Genomic DNA, 19,192 nt, shown 5'->3' with positions numbered 1-19,192 from the left:
ATTACCAAGCATAAAGAGAAACTATGTACAAAATTACAACGACAATATGTTTTTTACATCTGTGAATCTTGTATAGAAATTACCTTTTAAAAACAAACCATAAAAGTCACCCATAGTCAACTTCTCTCAATACATTTTTTCACAAAACCAGCAGCAAAATTCAGTAAATTAATCTACAGGGCTCTTCTAGAGCAGACAACCCACATAGCATGTTTTCCCCACTGCAGCAGGAGGATATTATATTTACCTTAGGGCTCTTACCTGAATGAAAAATAATTTGGGTTTGCCTATAAGGCTTTTACACTTGTCTCCTCTGAATAGTGCAGTCAAACTCTTGATAGCCATGGGTCCGTCGGTGCCATAGATGAGGCCTTCTTCCCCGTGGCTTAGAAGGATACAGGCAAAACAAGCGGCATCACTGTGATTCTCCTCAGAAGCTATAAATCAAATACTTCTTAGCCAAAAGGAAGCAACATTTTGAATGAAAATTATATTTAGCAAACACGTTTCTTCTGAGACTAAATATACATTGGGCCTCTACTGGAAGGCATAAGAAGGAGTGGATAATGATAACACAACACACTTTTCAGTAATGTGATGAGCATCTTGAATACAAGAATGTATCTTTCACTTGACTCCGAGTCTAGCCCACTGGAGTCAACAGGCCAGAATCTTCACCTAATATGACAAGACTCTTTATAATACACAGGACCGGTGTCTCACCTAATATGACAAAAAACCGGTATATTTCCAAATTGAATTTGGAGGAAGAGCTGGGGAATTAAGCCTAATCCATTCAGAAACTGAATCCTTCTATACAGAAAATTGCATGTAGTGGGGCCTAAGCAATCTGTTCTACTTTGATCTGCTTTGAGCAGGGGCAAGATTTGGTGACTTCCAGAGGTCTTTTCCACTCCAAATTATTCTATGATTCTAAATTTTTACCTTGCTTCAGTAATTTTTCCATATCATCACGGCTTCGGTCATTGTATATGCAAACGTCAAAACCTAAGTTTCTAAAACTCTTGGCTAGATCTCCAGCATCTTTATCAGTGCCATTGCGTGTACCCATTCCTGTCACAAAACAAAGAATATGGTTGATTGCATGTTGCACAATTCAAAATAACATACCCTGTTCAAAGGTAAATTTTTAGGTTTATTAATTGCTAAACCTAAACAATGTCATGGTGATGCAATTTTCAAACAATCCTCTCACTGCATTCTCAGCATTCAGAATAAATAGTGAGATTTATTTTAATGCAAAATAATGCAAGGTTCAATCTTAACACGTATGTTATCCCGAGAAATGTCGGCATGCCTCCAGCACCTTCCAACATAGGACTTCTATGGATGATTCTATCTCCTTTTGGTTATGCAGAGTAACATATGCATAAAGCACCCCAAGGGAAACTGTTGAAAAGAGTTTCTATGATACCCACATAAAAGAAACTGATGTGATGAATGAACTGATGATGTGAATTCTTTGGATTATACATTTCATTTAGTGTGTTTGCCAAGCATATAGGAAAAGACCTATAGAGTCGACTACAACATGAGTATCTGTGTGCTTTGAAGCTGTACATGATCTCAAAAGTTAAATGCAGGACTGTGAACAGAGCACAGATACAGCTATTAGCTTTTGTAGCTCATAGCTGTAGCTCAGGGACAGAGAAGTTACAACATGGGTTGCAGTTGCCAAAGTTCGAATTTAAACAACACAGCCTTAAACTCTGGGACAAAGGTTTAGTTGGTAGAGCAAGGTGACATGCTCTTTGAAACATACACTGCAAAGAAGCTGCAAAGAGTCGCTCTAATATAAGTGTTAAAGAATAGGAATAAGTTGTAGGAACAACTATTTCTCAAAAAAGATAAATGTATTAATTAAAACTCCATGTCCTAAAAATAAACTGCTTATTGATTAATGAAAGTATAAAAATTCTAAAGTCTGTAATGAGTTTTATCAAAGGAAGAACATTACCTGTTTTGTCTTCAAAATTTTTGTTGTTTATAATAATGCATTTGCCAACTTTTTTGTAGTCCATATTATACTGGAATGTGGGTGTAACAATTCGGTACTGATTACTGAGAGAGGGTTTTGGCAGTTCTTCTCCATTCTTCTTTTTTCTAGGTGAACCAAATGAAATTATTGCTAGTAGACAGTCACATGCAACGTGCTTTTTTATCTTAATTCAAACCATGCAGGCAGCCCTACCCAATGTTTCTTCTTCTCTAATGTTTGTTTTCTTCCTTCATATTTAAGACTGAGGCATAAAGATCTTGTGATTTCCATGGAATGATTATTGCATGCCATTGGATTCTGATATGGTAAAATGACTCTAGAGTGAACAGCAGCCAACAGTAGCATATGCAGATCCTGACCCACAGATAAAGCAAACAGCCTAAACATGAAGTGAAGCTGGCAGTAACCTTTTGCAAACTATGGTTCTGGACATATTTTACTTTTACTGTAAATAATTAATGGAAGGACTGACAGATCTCCCTTAATAATGATTCCAAGCACAAGAAGACATGCAGTTTACCCAATGGCGTGATAGGATTTGTTTATATCACCATCATCACTAAATTCTCTGAAGATTAAGATGGAGCAGTAGATACTTTCGACTGATAAAGATTAGAGATGTGAACAGGTCATGTGTTTATTTGGTTTGCCAAACAGAAGTCTGAAGCTATGCAAAAAACCTCAGCACATTCTAGTGTAACCATCAATACCTGAACCTCACTTCAAACAAAGCAAAACAAAACAAAATGAGCTATTAATGTTCTCTGTTAGTATGATTGTGCACTGACCTTTCTGCTATGTGCAAGGGTCTTAGGTTGGATTAGAAAGAGATGCAAAGGGATAGCACAGACATTACTCACCAGTTTATTCTAAATGAAGTATTAAGAAGAGATCAGTTACAGCCAGCACGCACACCTGAAGTATAAGCATGAGGAACTCAGCAGTACATGCTTTTAGGGGTGGAATTTTTAATCCAAGCAGGTGGCTTCAGATCTTGGCAAGATCTCTTCAAGCAGAACCAAAGCCAGTGAGAACCTAGAAATGGTCGGATTCAACCTCAAAACTATAAACAAGCTTTGGAGCCAGCCTGGTTAGAAATAATGCTCAGGAAAGGGCAGAAGTAGTTCTCAGCACCTTTCTTACTTATTTGGTCCAGCATCCTGCTTCCAATAGTATTTATTACTAATGTTTGAGAGGAAAACATACAGTTATTTATGGTATGAAAGGAGGTTATAATACAGTTGGTTTTTATCAATATTTGATATTTCCCATAATCTCAATTAATTTAAGTACTTCCACTGTTCTCTCTCTGACATCTTTCAAAAGAATTACTATGCTATTTACTTCAATAATAGCATGTAGACATGAGATTGCTGTGAACTGATTAAATGTTTTTAGGTAATCTACTTTCTTACCTTCCTGATTTAACAATTGTTGTCTTTTAGCTTTAGAGTGTCCTTCTTTTTATTAGTAAAGGATAAGACTAATTGCTAACTACAACTAACATTCTCTAGATGATTCACCATATTTAAATGCTACTGCAATTCAATTTTAAACCATCTGTTTATCTTTGAGTGTCCTCATGTTCTGTTTTAAAGGGCCAAACTAAACAGCTGCACCTGGCAGGCTTTCTCTGTACTCTTTTTGCATGTGGCCATCCTAATGTCATATCCTCTCTTAGACTTCTCTTAAAGACTACAAACAAGATATTAAATTGTATCTACTTGAGGATTTTGTCTGATATTATGGAAGTACAGTTTTTTCTGGCAAATTGGAAATATTGGTATTCTTGCATACTGCTTCTTGAGGGCTCTGGGAGCAATAATTAAATATGTTTTGCCTCAAGAAAAGATTTTAACCATTTTAAAGAATTGTCTACAGCTGTATGAATTTAATATTACATTTGACTTTCAGAGAGATCTTGGATTCTTATTTTAGCCTAAAATTCCCCCTGGTCCTACATTGCTAGACAGCTCTCTGGCAAAGAAAGAAAAGGAAATTTCAAAATAACAAATAATGACTCAGGTCGATGAAAAGGCTAATTTCCTCAGTCCACACTGGATTCAAGTTTCTACAGATTTATTTGGCTTCACTGACTTCCTGAAAAAACTGTAAGACTAACAGTGGCTGTTACACACACAAGGATATTTTCAAGGGGATTGCACACAAATTTCCCTTTATGTCCAACCCATGAACAGTTGTGGACACTCGGGACAGATCCACATGAGCAGTACAGTATCATGTTTGCACTGCCCCCTCTCCTAAAATGCTGGAAGTGATCTAATTCTAGTCCAGAAGTCACGCAGCCACGTTACCCCACAAAAAGCCTCACTGAAAATAGCGGCTGGGCTTAAGTGGCACAATAACGTAGCCACACAACTTCTCAGAAACTACTTCACTTCCGTGTTCAATAGTTTGCACTCATTCATGCAGAAATACTTGGGAGTTTAAGGGATGTAGCTACTACTGCGGGTATTCCCAAAAGTCTGCCAGAAGCTCTATGCTGGCCAATGTTAAGTGCCACAGACAAGCCTCGCTAGTCAGCAAGGTAGCAACACATATAATTTCCCCATTCCTTTACACAGGATAGTATGGTTTTGTTCTAAGGATTCCTTCCAAGATAAACAGGCTAACGAGATACTAAGCAACCACAGCACGCTAGGAAACGATAAGGTTACACCCATCATTTCTTTACCGGCAGACAACAAAAATTTCCAGAAGTCTTTTGGTATCTGTCCAAACTGAACAAATCAGGAAGCAAAGGTTGTGGAGGATACGCATCCTAGGCCCGCAGTCCAGAGAGAAATTGTTTTTTTGTAGATTCTGTTTTTTGTGCCAACATAGCGCAATATGGGAATTGCCTGCCTGGATTAAAATGACAGTATAAGGTCCAACTCCTCAGTTTCAACAAGCTAAATGTGACCTTGTACTAATGACTAACAAAGTAATAAAGATGTAATAATCAGTCCTTAAGCGAAATGTCCTGTTAGTGACAGGCTGGCTCACAACTGAAAAGCCTAAAGCTTTCCAGATAAATTTTTAATTTTCTAAGCCTTGAACTGGACATATGTTAATATAAATGTTTGCTGCTGTTGTTCTCACTAAGCTTCCTAATCACTATATTATCTGAAAGGGTTATGCTGTTATAAAATATAAATATACCCTTTATATAAATACCCTTTATAGAAATATAAAGGGTATGCTGTTATAAAATGTTTTAAACTATTTGCCCTCAGTTCTATTTCATTCTGCTTCTCTGACATCCAGAGTCTTTGTTTTCCCTCTTTTGGGATTCAAACTTGCCCAGACTAAATAGAAACTTGAATTTTGTGACTGTTACTCTTTCTTCATCTTTTATTTGCAACTGCTGTAACTCCTCATTCTATTAGTGGTCACCGATCTCTCCCTTAGACAGAAATATTTTTCCTATCAGTGCTCTCACATATTTCATATTCTTTCCCTTCAGTCAAGAGTTCAGCAAAATTGAAACTCCACTCTAGCACCCTCATATAGGGTGCACATTTTCACCCTTACTGTGTCTCTAAATCCAGAGCTTAGGCTTGACAACGCTATGTATGGGAATGTGATTTTATCAAGTCTAGACTCAATCAGTGTCAACTCTGGGAAATCCACTGTTATCAATTTCTCACTTTTCAAACATAAAATTGAAGTTATCCATTCCATTGATAATTTTGTTATTGAACTTTTAAATTGTAAAGGCCAAATTTCTTAACACCATGAGTGGCTAAAATTCTGTCAAAGACAGTGGAGATACATTACTTACACCAGTAGTGAACTTGATTGTCCAAAGGACTGCTACTTGTCACAACAAACTTTCTTTTCTGTTCCACTTTGGGTAAATTATGATTTCAGTATGTACAGATATTAAGATTTAAGGATAAAAATACCACCATTAACATTTAACTATGCCTAAAGATTGTTTTCAATAAAAATTTTTCTGAAAGCAGTGTTTCTTAGGAGCTGAGATTTCCTTTCCTTTGGCTTCCTTTCTACAGGCATCTTCCTGCAATTTCTTTACTATTAGTATGACATACCAACATCCTAAGAATCCATGTGCAGGAGAATGTTTTCCTTGAGTGTTGCAGCCTCTCATCATCTCTCCCATCTGCTACAGCCAAGCTCTTGGGCTCAGGACTACCATCCCTCCAGAGTAACAAATGTTTCAGTGAGAACCAGTTGCTTAACTTCTAGTGTGATATGGGGAGGGTCATAGAATCATAGAATGGTTTGGGTTGGAAAGGACCTTAAAGATCATCTAGTTCCAACCCCCCTGCCATGGGCAGGGACACCCTCCACTAGCCCAGGTTGCTCAAAGCCTCATCCAGCCTGGCCTTGAACCCCTCCAGGGATGGGACATCCACAGCTTCCCTGGGCAACCTGTTCCAGTGTCTCACCACCCTCACAGTGAAAAATTTCTTCCTAATGTCTAGTCTAAATCTACCCTCTTTCAGATTATACCTGTTACCCTTTGTCCTATCCATCTCTCCTGTAGCCCCCTTCAGGTACTGGTAGGCTGCTATTAGGTCTCCTTGGAGCCTTCTCTTCTCCAGGCTGAACAACCCCAACTCTTTCAGGCTGTCCTCACAGGGGAGGTGCTCCAGCCCTCTGACCAATTTTGTGGCTCTCCTCTGGACTCTCTCCAACAGGTCCAGGTCTTTTTTATGTTGGGGGCCCCACATCTGAACACAGCACTCCAGGTGGGATCTTACGAGAGCAGAGTAGAGGGGGAGAATCAGCTCCTTCGACCTGCTGCTAATGCTTCTTTTGATGCAGCCCAGGACATGATTGGCTTTCTGGGCTGCAAGTGCACACTGCCGGCTCATGTTGAGCTTCTCATTCACCAATACCCCCAAGTCCTTCTCCTCAGAGCTGCTCTCTATCCATTCTTTTTCTCACTGGGTCTTCACTTTCCATCACATTACATAACTAACATCAGCTGAGTAGTCTGGTATCACCTACCTTTGTGCAAGGTGTAAAGGCCAGTGACTGTAAAGAAAACCTTCTGCTCTAAGAAAGCTGGTCTGCTGCAACTATATAGACTCACCTTGGACTTGTACCAGCACAATACAGGGAAAGTTCTCACGAGAGGAGTGGATGAAAGGGAAGCATTAAGAAGCACGTGCAATCTCTAGGGTAGAGACTGTTACAGCAGTCTATTTACTAAAACTTAACAATGATTAAAAAGAGGATGATAGTAACCAACAGATAATAGAGCTCTTCTGAGCTGCTTGGCCTTAAAAGCAATGTGATCTTAGCACACAGAAGAAAGCTCTCCCTGGAAAAGAACAGTCACTTAAATAGCCTTATGGGCAGAGGATTAGATGAACAAAGACAAATTTTACAATCATTGCTTCCCAGGCACAGGATGGGAGGAAATTCCTATTTGTTTTTTTCCTGTTTGTTTGCTTTTCTAAGAGGAAATTAACGTGTTAATCAAAATGAACTCTAAAAATGATATTACAGAGAGATATACATGCTTTGAAAACAGCTATAGTCCCTTTCTCTCCCAGGAAAGTTAGGGACTTTTGTTGCTGTGCCGAAAAAGGTAAGCAGATAAAAAAAACTCTATAGTTATGATACTATTCAATTTAAGGAAGTTGACATTCTGAAGTGGGTGGAAAAGGCTAAACTGATTACATTCATTTCTATTCAAAATACACACACCCAAAAGAAGAGATCCTGTCTTGCTCTATGAACTTCAGTAAATTTGGGCTTTACTTGATAAGGATTATCATAGAACATTGCGATAGTTTTTACTCTGACAAGTACACTCTTTAATACAATGTGCAATCATACCATTTTTGAATGACTGATAACAGGTTTCTGTTAAAAAGAAAATTTGCTTAAAAAAACATGCTATCTTTACAGAACACAAGATCTCTGGACCCCTTCTGGAGTCCCCATGCTTTTTGGCACTGGAGAATAATTTTATTCTAGTTTTCATCATATTGTCACCCTTTATGTTGAGCAAGATTATGGCAGTGACACAGTGACAAAGTTCATAGTACAAATCTTCTCAGGTAATCCATCAACATCCACCAGAATTTTCATACACCTAATGTTGTGGGATGCAAGGCTCTTTACTCTGTTACAAACAACTGAGATGTTTCTCTTATGACCTTTACATTTGGGGACCTCTTCAAAGGCTTCATTTGAATATATTCCCCATTGAGTTACAATACTGTGGAGTAAGTGTTATGAGACAATACATTAGTTTTGAGACCTCTGAAGAAACTTATGCAGCCTATATTGCCTATATTCAGAGTTATTCTTCCAAAAGAAGTGGACAGGAAACAGAATTCATAAATTAGACAGATCAAGGTTCACTATTTTGTTCTATGATTCTACCTTAGTCTCAATAATTAGTCTATTCATACGTCTGATGCTTTCTGATGATCATGCACTAATATGTCTTAGTCCTACATAACCTTCTCTCCAAACTGCCAGCTTTAATACTTTTATTCGGTCTAATTTCACCATATTTAGTACACCTCTAATTACTGTACATTCTCCCCTCTTTGATTTTTTTCTCTTTAAACCTATTGGCAATAACAAGCAGAAGACACTTGTTAAACCTGACTAGAGCTTTTTAGATCTTAAGTTCTTCAAGGCAGACTCTTTGTTCTTTGTCAGATCCATTTTGGCAAGATGTCACGCAGATTTAGAGCTGCATGCAAATAATAGATTATCCTGTTGCCTTTTTCCATTGATATTGCATCAGGTTGGCAGAACAGCAACATTTCTGGACAAGAAGAATGTGTCACTGCTTGAATTGTCTTTTATAAAAATGAGTATTCCTTTACTTTTAAAAATCAGCATAAATTATATTGGATAAGGACTAAGCATTAACCATAAGGGCTAGACCAAATACTAAAACTACTACACTGTACTTGATGGTGTGATCCTGGGTCACAGGCTAAGACAGCACGCTAGAATACTAAGTGAAGTATATGACAAACACTAACAGCAGCCACTGCAGAAGACATTGTCATTCAGGAGATCTCAGTTCTGTTTACAACCTGACTGTCACACTTTATAGGCTCACAAAACTTTTTTCCTGAATATACTTCAAGGGCAGGTGCAATTTCCATCTCTCTCTTTTCATACAGATAACACCTTACCAAAGTCTCTTTTGAAAGAGGTTAACTATAATTGTAAACCAAGAAAATAAATACTATCTATCTCTCACAATCTTTTTTTAAACAAGGTTACTCAGGCCTCCAGATTATGTGCCAGTAGATAAACTGAAAAACAGATTAACAGTTGAAGCAAAAATCTCCTGAGGAAAAGGGGCAATACTAATTATATAGGGGGAAGTTCAAGTAAATATTGCTTATTTTTGGTTTCACTACCAAAAGTTATTGGCAAATGACTGGTGACTTTGATAGACCAGCACCACCAAAATAACCAGTTCTTGGAAGGCTATTTTTAAATATAGTCCAGATAAATGTCTAAAATTTCTAATACTAAAGTCAGAGTCCTTTCAACATAATAGAAAGCCTCAATTTAGAAGAGAGAAGAAAAGTGGACCTATAAAACTGAACATAAAACTTCCCCAAAAAGCCTCTAAACATTATGTCACCTATATTGCTTAGTATGGCAAGGAGATGTTTACACAAAAAACAACCGACAGCTGCAATTTAGAATAGCAAACACAGACACCACCATAAAAAAAAAAAAAAAAAAAAAAAAAAAACCAAAAAAAACCCCACCCACAAACAAAAAAAACCCACCACACCAGAAAAAACCCCCAGAACGTTAAAACACAATAAACAGTCAAACAGACCTAGATTTCTGTTCCCTCTAATAGTCTTGTTTTGTTTGTTAAAGAAAAATTATGGTTAAACATGCCGAACTGATAACACTGGAGTCTGAAGCTCATATTTATCAATGCTATATAAAGTCAGTGCAACCCTTCTGTGTTCATATACTACTCTGATGAAGTGCCTAAACTTTGAATGTAATTTTTGGGGAGGGGTGGAATAAAGCAAAATGGCAAGTGTGCTTACTCAGACACCACAGGCCCTAATGAACGCACCTCACTTTCCTCCTGGGAGCAGGCCTGCTAAGAGCAAGATGACCAGTCAGGCAGGAAAACAACGCTTACTTGTAACTGTTCTCAAGATGAGAGCCATAGTAATTATTTACCCTCCAGCCTTTTTTTGAACTGCCAATTAGTTCATGACTTCTTAAGGACATTTTTGGAATTAGATTGTCAGCTGACTAAACAAAGCCAGTGTAAAAGTCACCAGAGGCAAAGCCTTTTGTTTCAATGAAACTGAAACTAGGAAGCTAACGGAGATAGTACCTCTTGTTCGGAAACCCATGTCCCAACCCTCCTTATAACTGTAAACACAATAATTTTGAAAGGACAATATTGCTATAGAAGTTTAGAAAGGAAGGATTTAGGTAAACAATGAGATTATTTCCTTGAATTTATAAAGATAATAATAGAGCTGGGAGGGACCTAAGCTACCATTAACAAATTCTTCACCCAAGACAAGACTGAGTTCATTCATGCCATAAAACAGTATAATACAATATCATATTTAAAAACTACTTTTGTTCTTACTATGACATATGTAGCAGTATTGCTACAGGTTTTGCAGAAAATTTGCAAAATAAAATGCTTTTTTAAAGAAGTCTCGGCATTTCCCTAAGTTTCCAATAGCATGCTATGTCACCTCCAACAGCAGAACACAAGCCTAACAAATATTTATTAAGATTACATGCTAGCTATGCTTTGCTCAGTTGACTTGATGAAAAGTATTAAACAAACCAAAATGCTCCATTGTTAGCCACTAAGAGCCACTTAGTTCTGCTCTGGATAGAGAACTGAGTGTGAATCCTGCTTCTGCTATTAAATAGCTTTGGGAAAGTAACTCTCCTGGTCTTAGTTTTTTTCATTACAAAATGAAGCCTAAACAAACTTATTTCATAAAACAATTGCAGATCTCATGGCTTATTTCCAGGGGGATAGTAGTGTACAGTAAACCAGAGAATGAATTTAAAATCCACTATTTTGTACATCTGTACAATGTTTAGATCCAGAGCGTGTGAGGTAGCTTACTACTACGTGCATCCTGGAAAAAAAATGCTTAAAACAAAGGCATTCTTACTGTCGACTATGGAGGTTCACACTTGATCTCAGTCCAGAAACAAATTCCTATCTTTGGCTACTGCACATTAGCTTCCCTGAAGAGATAAAACCACTAGTGCCCCCACTAGTGCCTGCACATGATTATTTAACGTCAATTCCAAAAATTACAGGGTTGCAGTCCACAGAATATGGCATTTCCCCAAAGTATATTATAGCCCTAAAGACCTCTGGGACCTTGGCTTAACAGTCAAGATATCACAGCTTATCACATTGCAGCTACTCATCCGAACTACAGCAACAGCTATTTGGTCCTTTAAAACCATAATCTAAAGCATATTGGCTTGAATCACAGTAAGGTCTCACCTACCACAAAGTTTCACAACTCCAACAGCCTCAGAGATGAGCAAAATCAACTAGTGAGCTACAACATGTTAATTGCAGTAACTGGCTCACCTGAGTGTGAGCACACTTTTCATTTGATCTCTTGCAAAGCAAGCCACAAACCGTTACTCTAGTAGTTTCTACAAACCTGCTGCTTCTGTTTAATCTGCAGAACATATTTCAGATTTATACACAACCTTTTTTTTTTGAAAGATCCATCCATTTTTGATCCTTTGCTTACAAAAACTACCTCCTATCTTCTGATCTTTCGTCACCTATATATCTGTATCATTTACTATGTATTTGTACAGCACAAGCAAATTATCTTTCAACTTTAGTTAGAGAAACTAAATGCATTTTACATCCCTCATTATAAGACATTTTTCAGACCCTAAATTGCTCTTGCAGCTTTTTAATCCTATTTTAGTTTCCCCAATTAGGAGCAATAATATTCTCTAAGAACTTGGAAAACAGAGAAACCCAGTCCAGGACAACTGGAAACTCACTGTGTAATGAAAGGAGTTGAGCTGTTTGCACAAGCAAGCCTCAGACTACAACTTCTGGCATACCTTGTATATTATATACATCTTTGGAGTTCTGACAGTTACATCTAAATATGTCTTCTTCTCTTTTTAACTATGTGTTAGTGATGGCCTCAACATAGTACAAATCAAAACCATGGCTGCAATTTCATTTATTACATGCAAACAAAGCAGACAAAGCACACTGGGGCTAAGCCAGTTGCTTTAAAAAAAATGTTCCAACACAGACTATTATGTCTAATACTGTCCACATTACGCAACAGTTAAAAAAAGAGAAAAGGAAAAAAAAAAGAAACAGGTAACAGTGTCCTAGTCTCTGTGCACTTCCTATTTTAATTATCATTTATATCCTGCATGACAATTTTGTGATGTAACACCTGTAGCAGAGAGGCCCAAAACAGAGTAAGTTCTGAACCCTCAGCCATCAATTTGTAATTAATCTTCAGCTTCCTAACTAGCTGCATGGTATCTGCTGTGCAGGCCTCACAATATTGTATGTGACATAATATTCAAATAACATTCAAAAGGTAAATTTTTACAAATACAGAATATTGTTTGCTGAAAAGCCTTACACTCATTTCTAGAAAACCTGCGCGTGCATACATTCCAGGTATGGGTGTTCTGGAAATTGAAAACTTGCATGATCATATCCGAGGTAGTACAAGGTACATAGGCAACCGCCAATTATATGAAAAAAAAAGATGAAGGCTCTCTTATCTATCACAGGTACTGAGAGTACTTAACAGGTGTATATATGTAGCTATATGTATTTCTTGGAAAATGAGTCAAAATAAAGCAACCTCCCCAATATCATTTCTCAGAGAACACTCTGTCTAGGATTAGCAATTGCAAAATGCCAGTAGATATAATTAGCTTGACATAAGCACTGAAACTAAACTCTTTTAGGGTATTCATTCATGAGATTTCCAAACAGGTGGCTGAGAAGGAAGGAGATAAATAACACTCCACAGTACCTTGGCTCATCATCAAATGGTACTCCACACTGCATCTGAAAACAGCTTCAGCTTGTCCTCCAGAACAAGTCTAATCTTCTTTGACAATTCCAGGAGCCCACCATACTCAGGGTTACATTGGAGAGTGAACCAGGATGCTCTCTGTGTTCAGGCCCAAGGATTCGCATGTGTCAGCAGTGGGTCACGCTGGACTTTTCTATGGGGCTATTCAAACCATCATAGCTATCACCCTGCAAGCTGAGGTCATGCAGGCCTGATCTACCTTTGCTGACAAGCAGAAAACACACTCCCATCGCTCTGATTCTATCCCTGTGCCTATGTAAGAGTAGGAGAACATAGCAGGTCTTGAGATGGAGGTGGGTCAGCAGACTTCACTTTTTAATGTCTTTCTTCCTTATCTCAAAACCTGATCCACCATTACCACAATATTTACAAAATGAATATTTCTAAGAAAATAATGCCAACTAACACGCATGGTTTACAAAACTGCTTTGCAATCTAATTTGTAGAACTATTTCCTATATATTTACCCTTGAACAGTTTTAGTTTATTATAAAGTTGGCTTAATTTGTTTATGATTCCTTTGAAAACTTAAAAATGACACTACATAATAGCTTTCCTCCAAATTTCGTATGATGACAGCCCAGAGTGTTGTAATGAAGGAAATAAATTACTACACTAAAAAGGAGGTAGGATACTTGACTCACTGTTATGACTGCTACAGATACAGATCATGGATAACCCAGTGTCTGCTGCACTTTACAAGATAAAGTCTCTAAGGAGACTGGAAACAAATATTGACTGTGAATTAATGATTTCTTACACTTTAGCCTAGATACTATTTCAAGATATGTGGGCATTTCCTATCCGATACTTCCAGTAAGTGTACAAGGGAAAGTACAAGCACTGAACACAATTTTCATTAATTGTTAAATACCCCTGCAGTGTTCTGATCTAACAAAAAGTGCAACAACAAAAAATAAAAAACAACCTCTGGCTTAAAAGAGACTAATGAAAACGAAACATCCCTATTGCACCATGTTAAAATCTCTTTATTGTCTTTGCAGTAATTAGCATTAACAGACTATAGATGCCAGAACCTATTACTTCTGGAATTTTATATTCAGCACTTTGGGGGAAAATACACTGATACTTCACTTCTGCAAAGCAGAGCCCACAAACTCCAAACAAAATTAAAACGATATTGTGTTAGACTTTGGAGTTAGGATAGTAAAAGGAAAGATCATCCATTTACAGGATAGACTAAGGCACACAGTGATTTGCTTAGAGATATAAAGGAAACCGGAGGCTGAACCAAGAGTTCAGTTAAGACCTCTGAGTTGCAGCGCAGAGCATAACTTCAGATGATTCATCAGCTGTTACGTGTTTTAAAGAAACTTGCTATTTTTATTCTATCTAATTCAAGGATAAAAGAGATACCCTTCTTAGCAGTATTTATTTTTTAAAGGTCTGTAGTCTGTTGCTGAAAAACCTGTAACAGAAATGCATTTTTAATTTTAAAACTGCAAAAGTTATGATAAAAAAATGAGCATCATTTGGATTTGAGCATATTAATTTCAAGGCAGAAGAGCTGACATTCTGGCTGTGGAGGCCAATACAGTTTCTTCATAAGCATTATGATGCTAGCAGTAGTACTTTTACTACAAAGAAAGCAATTTATAAGATCAGGTGTTTTCAAATGGCCCAAAAAGTACAAAACGGACAACTGTGGAGAACACACACATCTGCATCACTGTGAAACTGTTCTTCATGAAGTTCTACCTGCAAAGCAGCTTCTTACAAAACAAAAACAAGCTGTTGGTACTCAAAAGTGGATGGAAAATAGCTCCTCGAAGATGGAAGAACAACAGAAAAGCAAAGCTGAAACAAAAACAACTATCCTAACCTGTTACAGCTTCAAAGCTGAGGTTCATCTGGGGCTGAATCTCAAAAACGAATACATATTCTTTGAAGGACAAGGCTAATTATTTTGAGAAATACAGCTATACTAAGATAAGGGTCATGAAATTAAAATAGACAGCCTTGGTGACATCTGTGCTTCTCCACTTTGATGCTCTTCAACCCAAATAAACACTGTATAAATGAAAAGAAAACCTATATATTCGTAAATATTTTTGGTCTAAATACTCGTTTACAGACCTGGTAGATATCACAACTGTATAACTATCACAACAATTGAACTACAGAAGGCAAGACACACACTGATATTTCCAGCAAACTTTCAAAGTAATTACAATGAAAAGTCTCAAACTTTATACTGGCCTGACTTGGTAGAAATAAATGCCTTATAGATATTTTAGGTTTGCACTGTTAAACAGCTGAAGTAGTCTTGTTGACTAGATGCCAGTGTATCCTACAAGCCTCTCCAATTCCTCCGTGGAATTTTCTTACAATATATTTCATATTAAAGCATTAAGGGCACTACAGAATCGCATAGTTTCAACTGTAACTAGGTATTTGTAAGAATTCTTAAATACATATTTAAATTATGTTCTCTGTTTCCAGATGAGAAGGGGAATATTGACTGTAAAACAAGACTGTAGGGCTGGAGTAGATAAAAGCAACCACAGGACAAATGGTTCCACACAAGTAAGTTAGAATAAAACTGGTACCTAGATACTACTAACAGCTACCTCCTTCTGCATTATGCTTCATCACCAAAGCCCACAAACAGTCACGGTTATTGACAGTGCAAGTGTTACTCTACCAAGCCTTGGGAATTTTCAGATGCAGCTATTAAAAAAAACCAAACAAACAAAAACTCATTAGGAGTAAGAGAAATCTTAGCTCTACTTAATACAGTGGAACCACAATTCTATTCCATTTCATATTATTTTATGTTTCCTGTATGTTAAAATAGGTTTGCTGCTATCAATCTCACTAACAGAGTTCTCCAATAAAAGACAAAAAGATACCAAATGAAATATTCCATTAATCCTGTGGAGAAATTAGACTATTTTTAAAGCCTTGAAAGTGTAACAGGAGCACATACAGCATAGAAAATAAAAATTTACATGGGAAAAATTCTATTAGTTTCTAACTACCACATAGAGAATTAAAATACAATTTTTAAATCCTCAGATCAATCTCCGTTCAACCATGTCCTAAAATTCTGTTGCTCGCGGGCTTGCAATAGTGTGTGCTGCTATTTCTGCTTTCTGAAGCATGTTGCTCAACGGCAACTCTCCCTAAATTTTGTCCGTTGTAGTAAACAAAATTGATATCCTCCTGCCATCTAGTGGCTAAAAAGCGCTAAATCAAACACCACCTGCAGATGTTCATTCAAATCTTTCTTCTTTCAACACTTTTGCCCACCAGTTTTCCCCCACCAACATTAACTAAGTATTAGCAGTTTTTCAAAGAAAAGACAATATGTAGAAGATAATTTGCACAAACTGTGATGCAGCCAGAATAATCTGTCCACTCCATGGCTTGTTCTGAGCCTTGTGGCCTCCATAGTAAAGCAGGCTCCCAGATTTCTTGCAGAGAAATACACTGTAGTGAAGGAGTGATTACTGCTTTTTGCTAGATAAATCTCCAATCACAGCCAGACAATGGTGAATTGGAGCTGTGAAGCTACTGGAAACAGCTGCACAGCTTTGAATTCAGTTTCTCACTGCTCTGTTCTCTTAAATTAAAATTAATGCACTTATTTAACAAGTTACTTGTTCTCTTATTGAGCTTATATATTTTAAACAATGATAAATGAAATACAATGCACAATTTCATTGAAAGCACTGCATGACTGGTAAGAACTGGGTTGCTAAAACAAAACAATGGACCATAAAATTGTAGTCAATCTAAAACTTTCTAGACATCTTATTTTACAGGTATTAATTTCATGTTGCCAAAATGAAGCCTTGGCAATCAAGATACAGAGCCATGCTGATTCCAACTAAAAGTACACCTAGCCTAGTATCTGCTACTGCCTAGGAATGAATTTTAAGAGAACAAACAAAAAAATTGGATACAGAATATCTTGCACCAGAGACTTTAACATCAATATTCCCACTGGACTTTTATTCCACAAATACATCTGATCTCTTCTGAACTAATCTAAAATCTTGACATCTGCATAACTTGTGATTAAGTTCTGCAACTGCATTCTTCACTACGTGAAAATTACATCTTACTCGTTGTTCTAAACCTACTGTATGAACTCTTCATTGGACATCTCCTAGATTTCCTGTGAGGCACAAGGAATGATCACTCTATGCACTTTCTCCTTCATTACAGTCACGATTTTAAATCATATCCCACCTTCCTTTATCCTCTCACATTCCTCTCCTATCTTCTTTCAGGCCAAAGAGTTTTAGTTTCCATAAGATGGAGACCTTGTCACTGTTTGGATTTTCAAGTCCCTTCCTGTCAGCCAGTTCGTTCCTCTTTAGGCAATCACCACCTTCTTCAAGAAACTCCGATAGATTTCTCAAACTTTTTTTTTTTTTTTTTTTCCTACAAAATCCAAGTTGAATTTTCTCAATTACCCCATATTTAATCTGAGCAATTTTTTTACTTCTAAAGAAAACTGTTTCAACTTGTATCTTCAAGGAGTTGCCAAGAGATGAATGCCAAGCTGATGCAAAGCCAAATTATTTGAAAAATTTCTTATAGAAAAAAAGTGATAGAAATGCTGATTATTGCTTTCCTTCAACTTTGAGTTGCATAATTTAGTAACAGTATTAGCATATACTCTTATAAAGAAGACAAATTCAGATATTAAAACACACATTTTATAAAATCTAAAAGCAATCTTTGAAAAATGTTTGGCAAGATTCAGAAACAAATGTTACACTGTCTATTTTGCATGACAAGATTCTGTTAAAATTAATAATACACATAGACATCATAAAACCTATTTGAGGAATGATAGAATGAGGAAGTAAAGTGATTTGCTTAACAGCACATCAAAAGTCTTCTAAGACTAAAGTTTCTTCACTTCTCTCAGAGATTTGTTACCCCATTAGACTCACATAAGCAGAAATAAAATTAATTCTCCATGTACTTTCTCTGAATTATATTGTTCACTTGAATGTGAATGTCCAACAGTAACAAAAAATCAAAACCTCTCTGTAAATACAATAGTCTTTGTAATAAACACCCCTAATAAAATCTTTCTAATCCAAGAAGTTCACAGCCTGAAGTAGCCACTGGCTGACATTCAATAGCATTTGTAAATTTTGCATGGTCATCTTCCATTTTTGCATTTTCAGTCACATTTATCCAGTGTTTTCAGGAGCACGGACAAGCAATACATACCTCTTGCTTCCTATACATTTAATGAAAAGTAAGTTCATGCCTCAGTGAGCCTACTTTGTTTTAAAATGAAAGACTTTTAATTTGTTCTGTAATGGGTTACATCTTTAGACTCAGTGAGCCTTCTTTGTGCTACAACATAGATGGCACATCCAGGCTTTAAATAGTCAGCAGGGGATTCCAGTGACGCAGGAGATTAGCTGAGCTGAATGCACTAAAACAGATAATTAATGGCATATTTAATTCCCAGCTCCACCAAAGGGCAGTGTTTCAGATGTGGGACCCTAATTGATGCTAAATTAATTTACTGGTCTCTTGACTACCAAATAAAACTTGTGGGAGATACTATAGATCTCGCTATAGGGAGATACTGCAGACAGATGCTTTAAGGTACAGACCAGATCCATTAAACCCATACAGCATAACCATCTCCCTATCCAGACCACCTATGACATTGTAGACATGGCAAACTGAACACCAAAATCCCATTAGAAGGGTAATCTGACAGCCAATACAACAGTAACAGGAATAAAAGTAGTAACTTACTTTCCAAACAGTGAGAATCTGCTACTTCTATCTGGCCTTGCATCAACTACATCATCATGATCTTCATCACCTCTCTCTTGAGTAGAGCTATCAGTGTGCTGATCTCCCGACATCTACAAACAACAGTACAAAAAGGTAAGTGTCCCTCAGTGAACACTATAATTTTAGAAATACTTCTATAAATCAAAACATTAAACCAGATGCATGTGAGGCTGTTAGTCAGTTATACTGTATAATACCTCACCAAGTAAGAGTGGCTACAGATTTCTGTCCCTGAATTAACACGACATTGCACGTGCTCAGCCATCTGTATTACCTTGCAGCAGTTACC

The 19,192-nt window shown here is 37.0% G+C and overlaps 1 protein-coding gene across 1 annotated transcript; it reads right to left on the bottom strand.

Annotated features, from left to right (window-relative positions):
• Nucleotides 1-261: 261 nt before the first annotated feature.
• LOC104459610 (caspase-7-like) lies at nucleotides 262-18,974 on the bottom strand (the record flags this gene model as incomplete). Its single annotated transcript, XM_010075801.1, has 4 exons — nucleotides 18,862-18,974; nucleotides 1,979-2,124; nucleotides 946-1,074; nucleotides 262-437 (listed from the first exon to the last, which is right to left on the bottom strand). Coding segments are annotated over exons 1-4 (564 nt in total), but the record flags the coding sequence as incomplete, so codon positions are not given.
• Nucleotides 18,975-19,192: the final 218 nt, after the last annotated feature.

The sequence above is a fragment of the Pterocles gutturalis genome, unplaced genomic scaffold (assembly GCF_000699245.1).
Source record: "Pterocles gutturalis isolate BGI_N339 unplaced genomic scaffold, ASM69924v1 scaffold39871, whole genome shotgun sequence".
NCBI classification, from domain to species: Eukaryota; Metazoa; Chordata; class Aves; order Pterocliformes; family Pteroclidae; genus Pterocles; species Pterocles gutturalis.
Note: the sequence above shows the minus strand (reverse complement) of the source record. Positions and strands in the feature narration are given on the sequence as shown.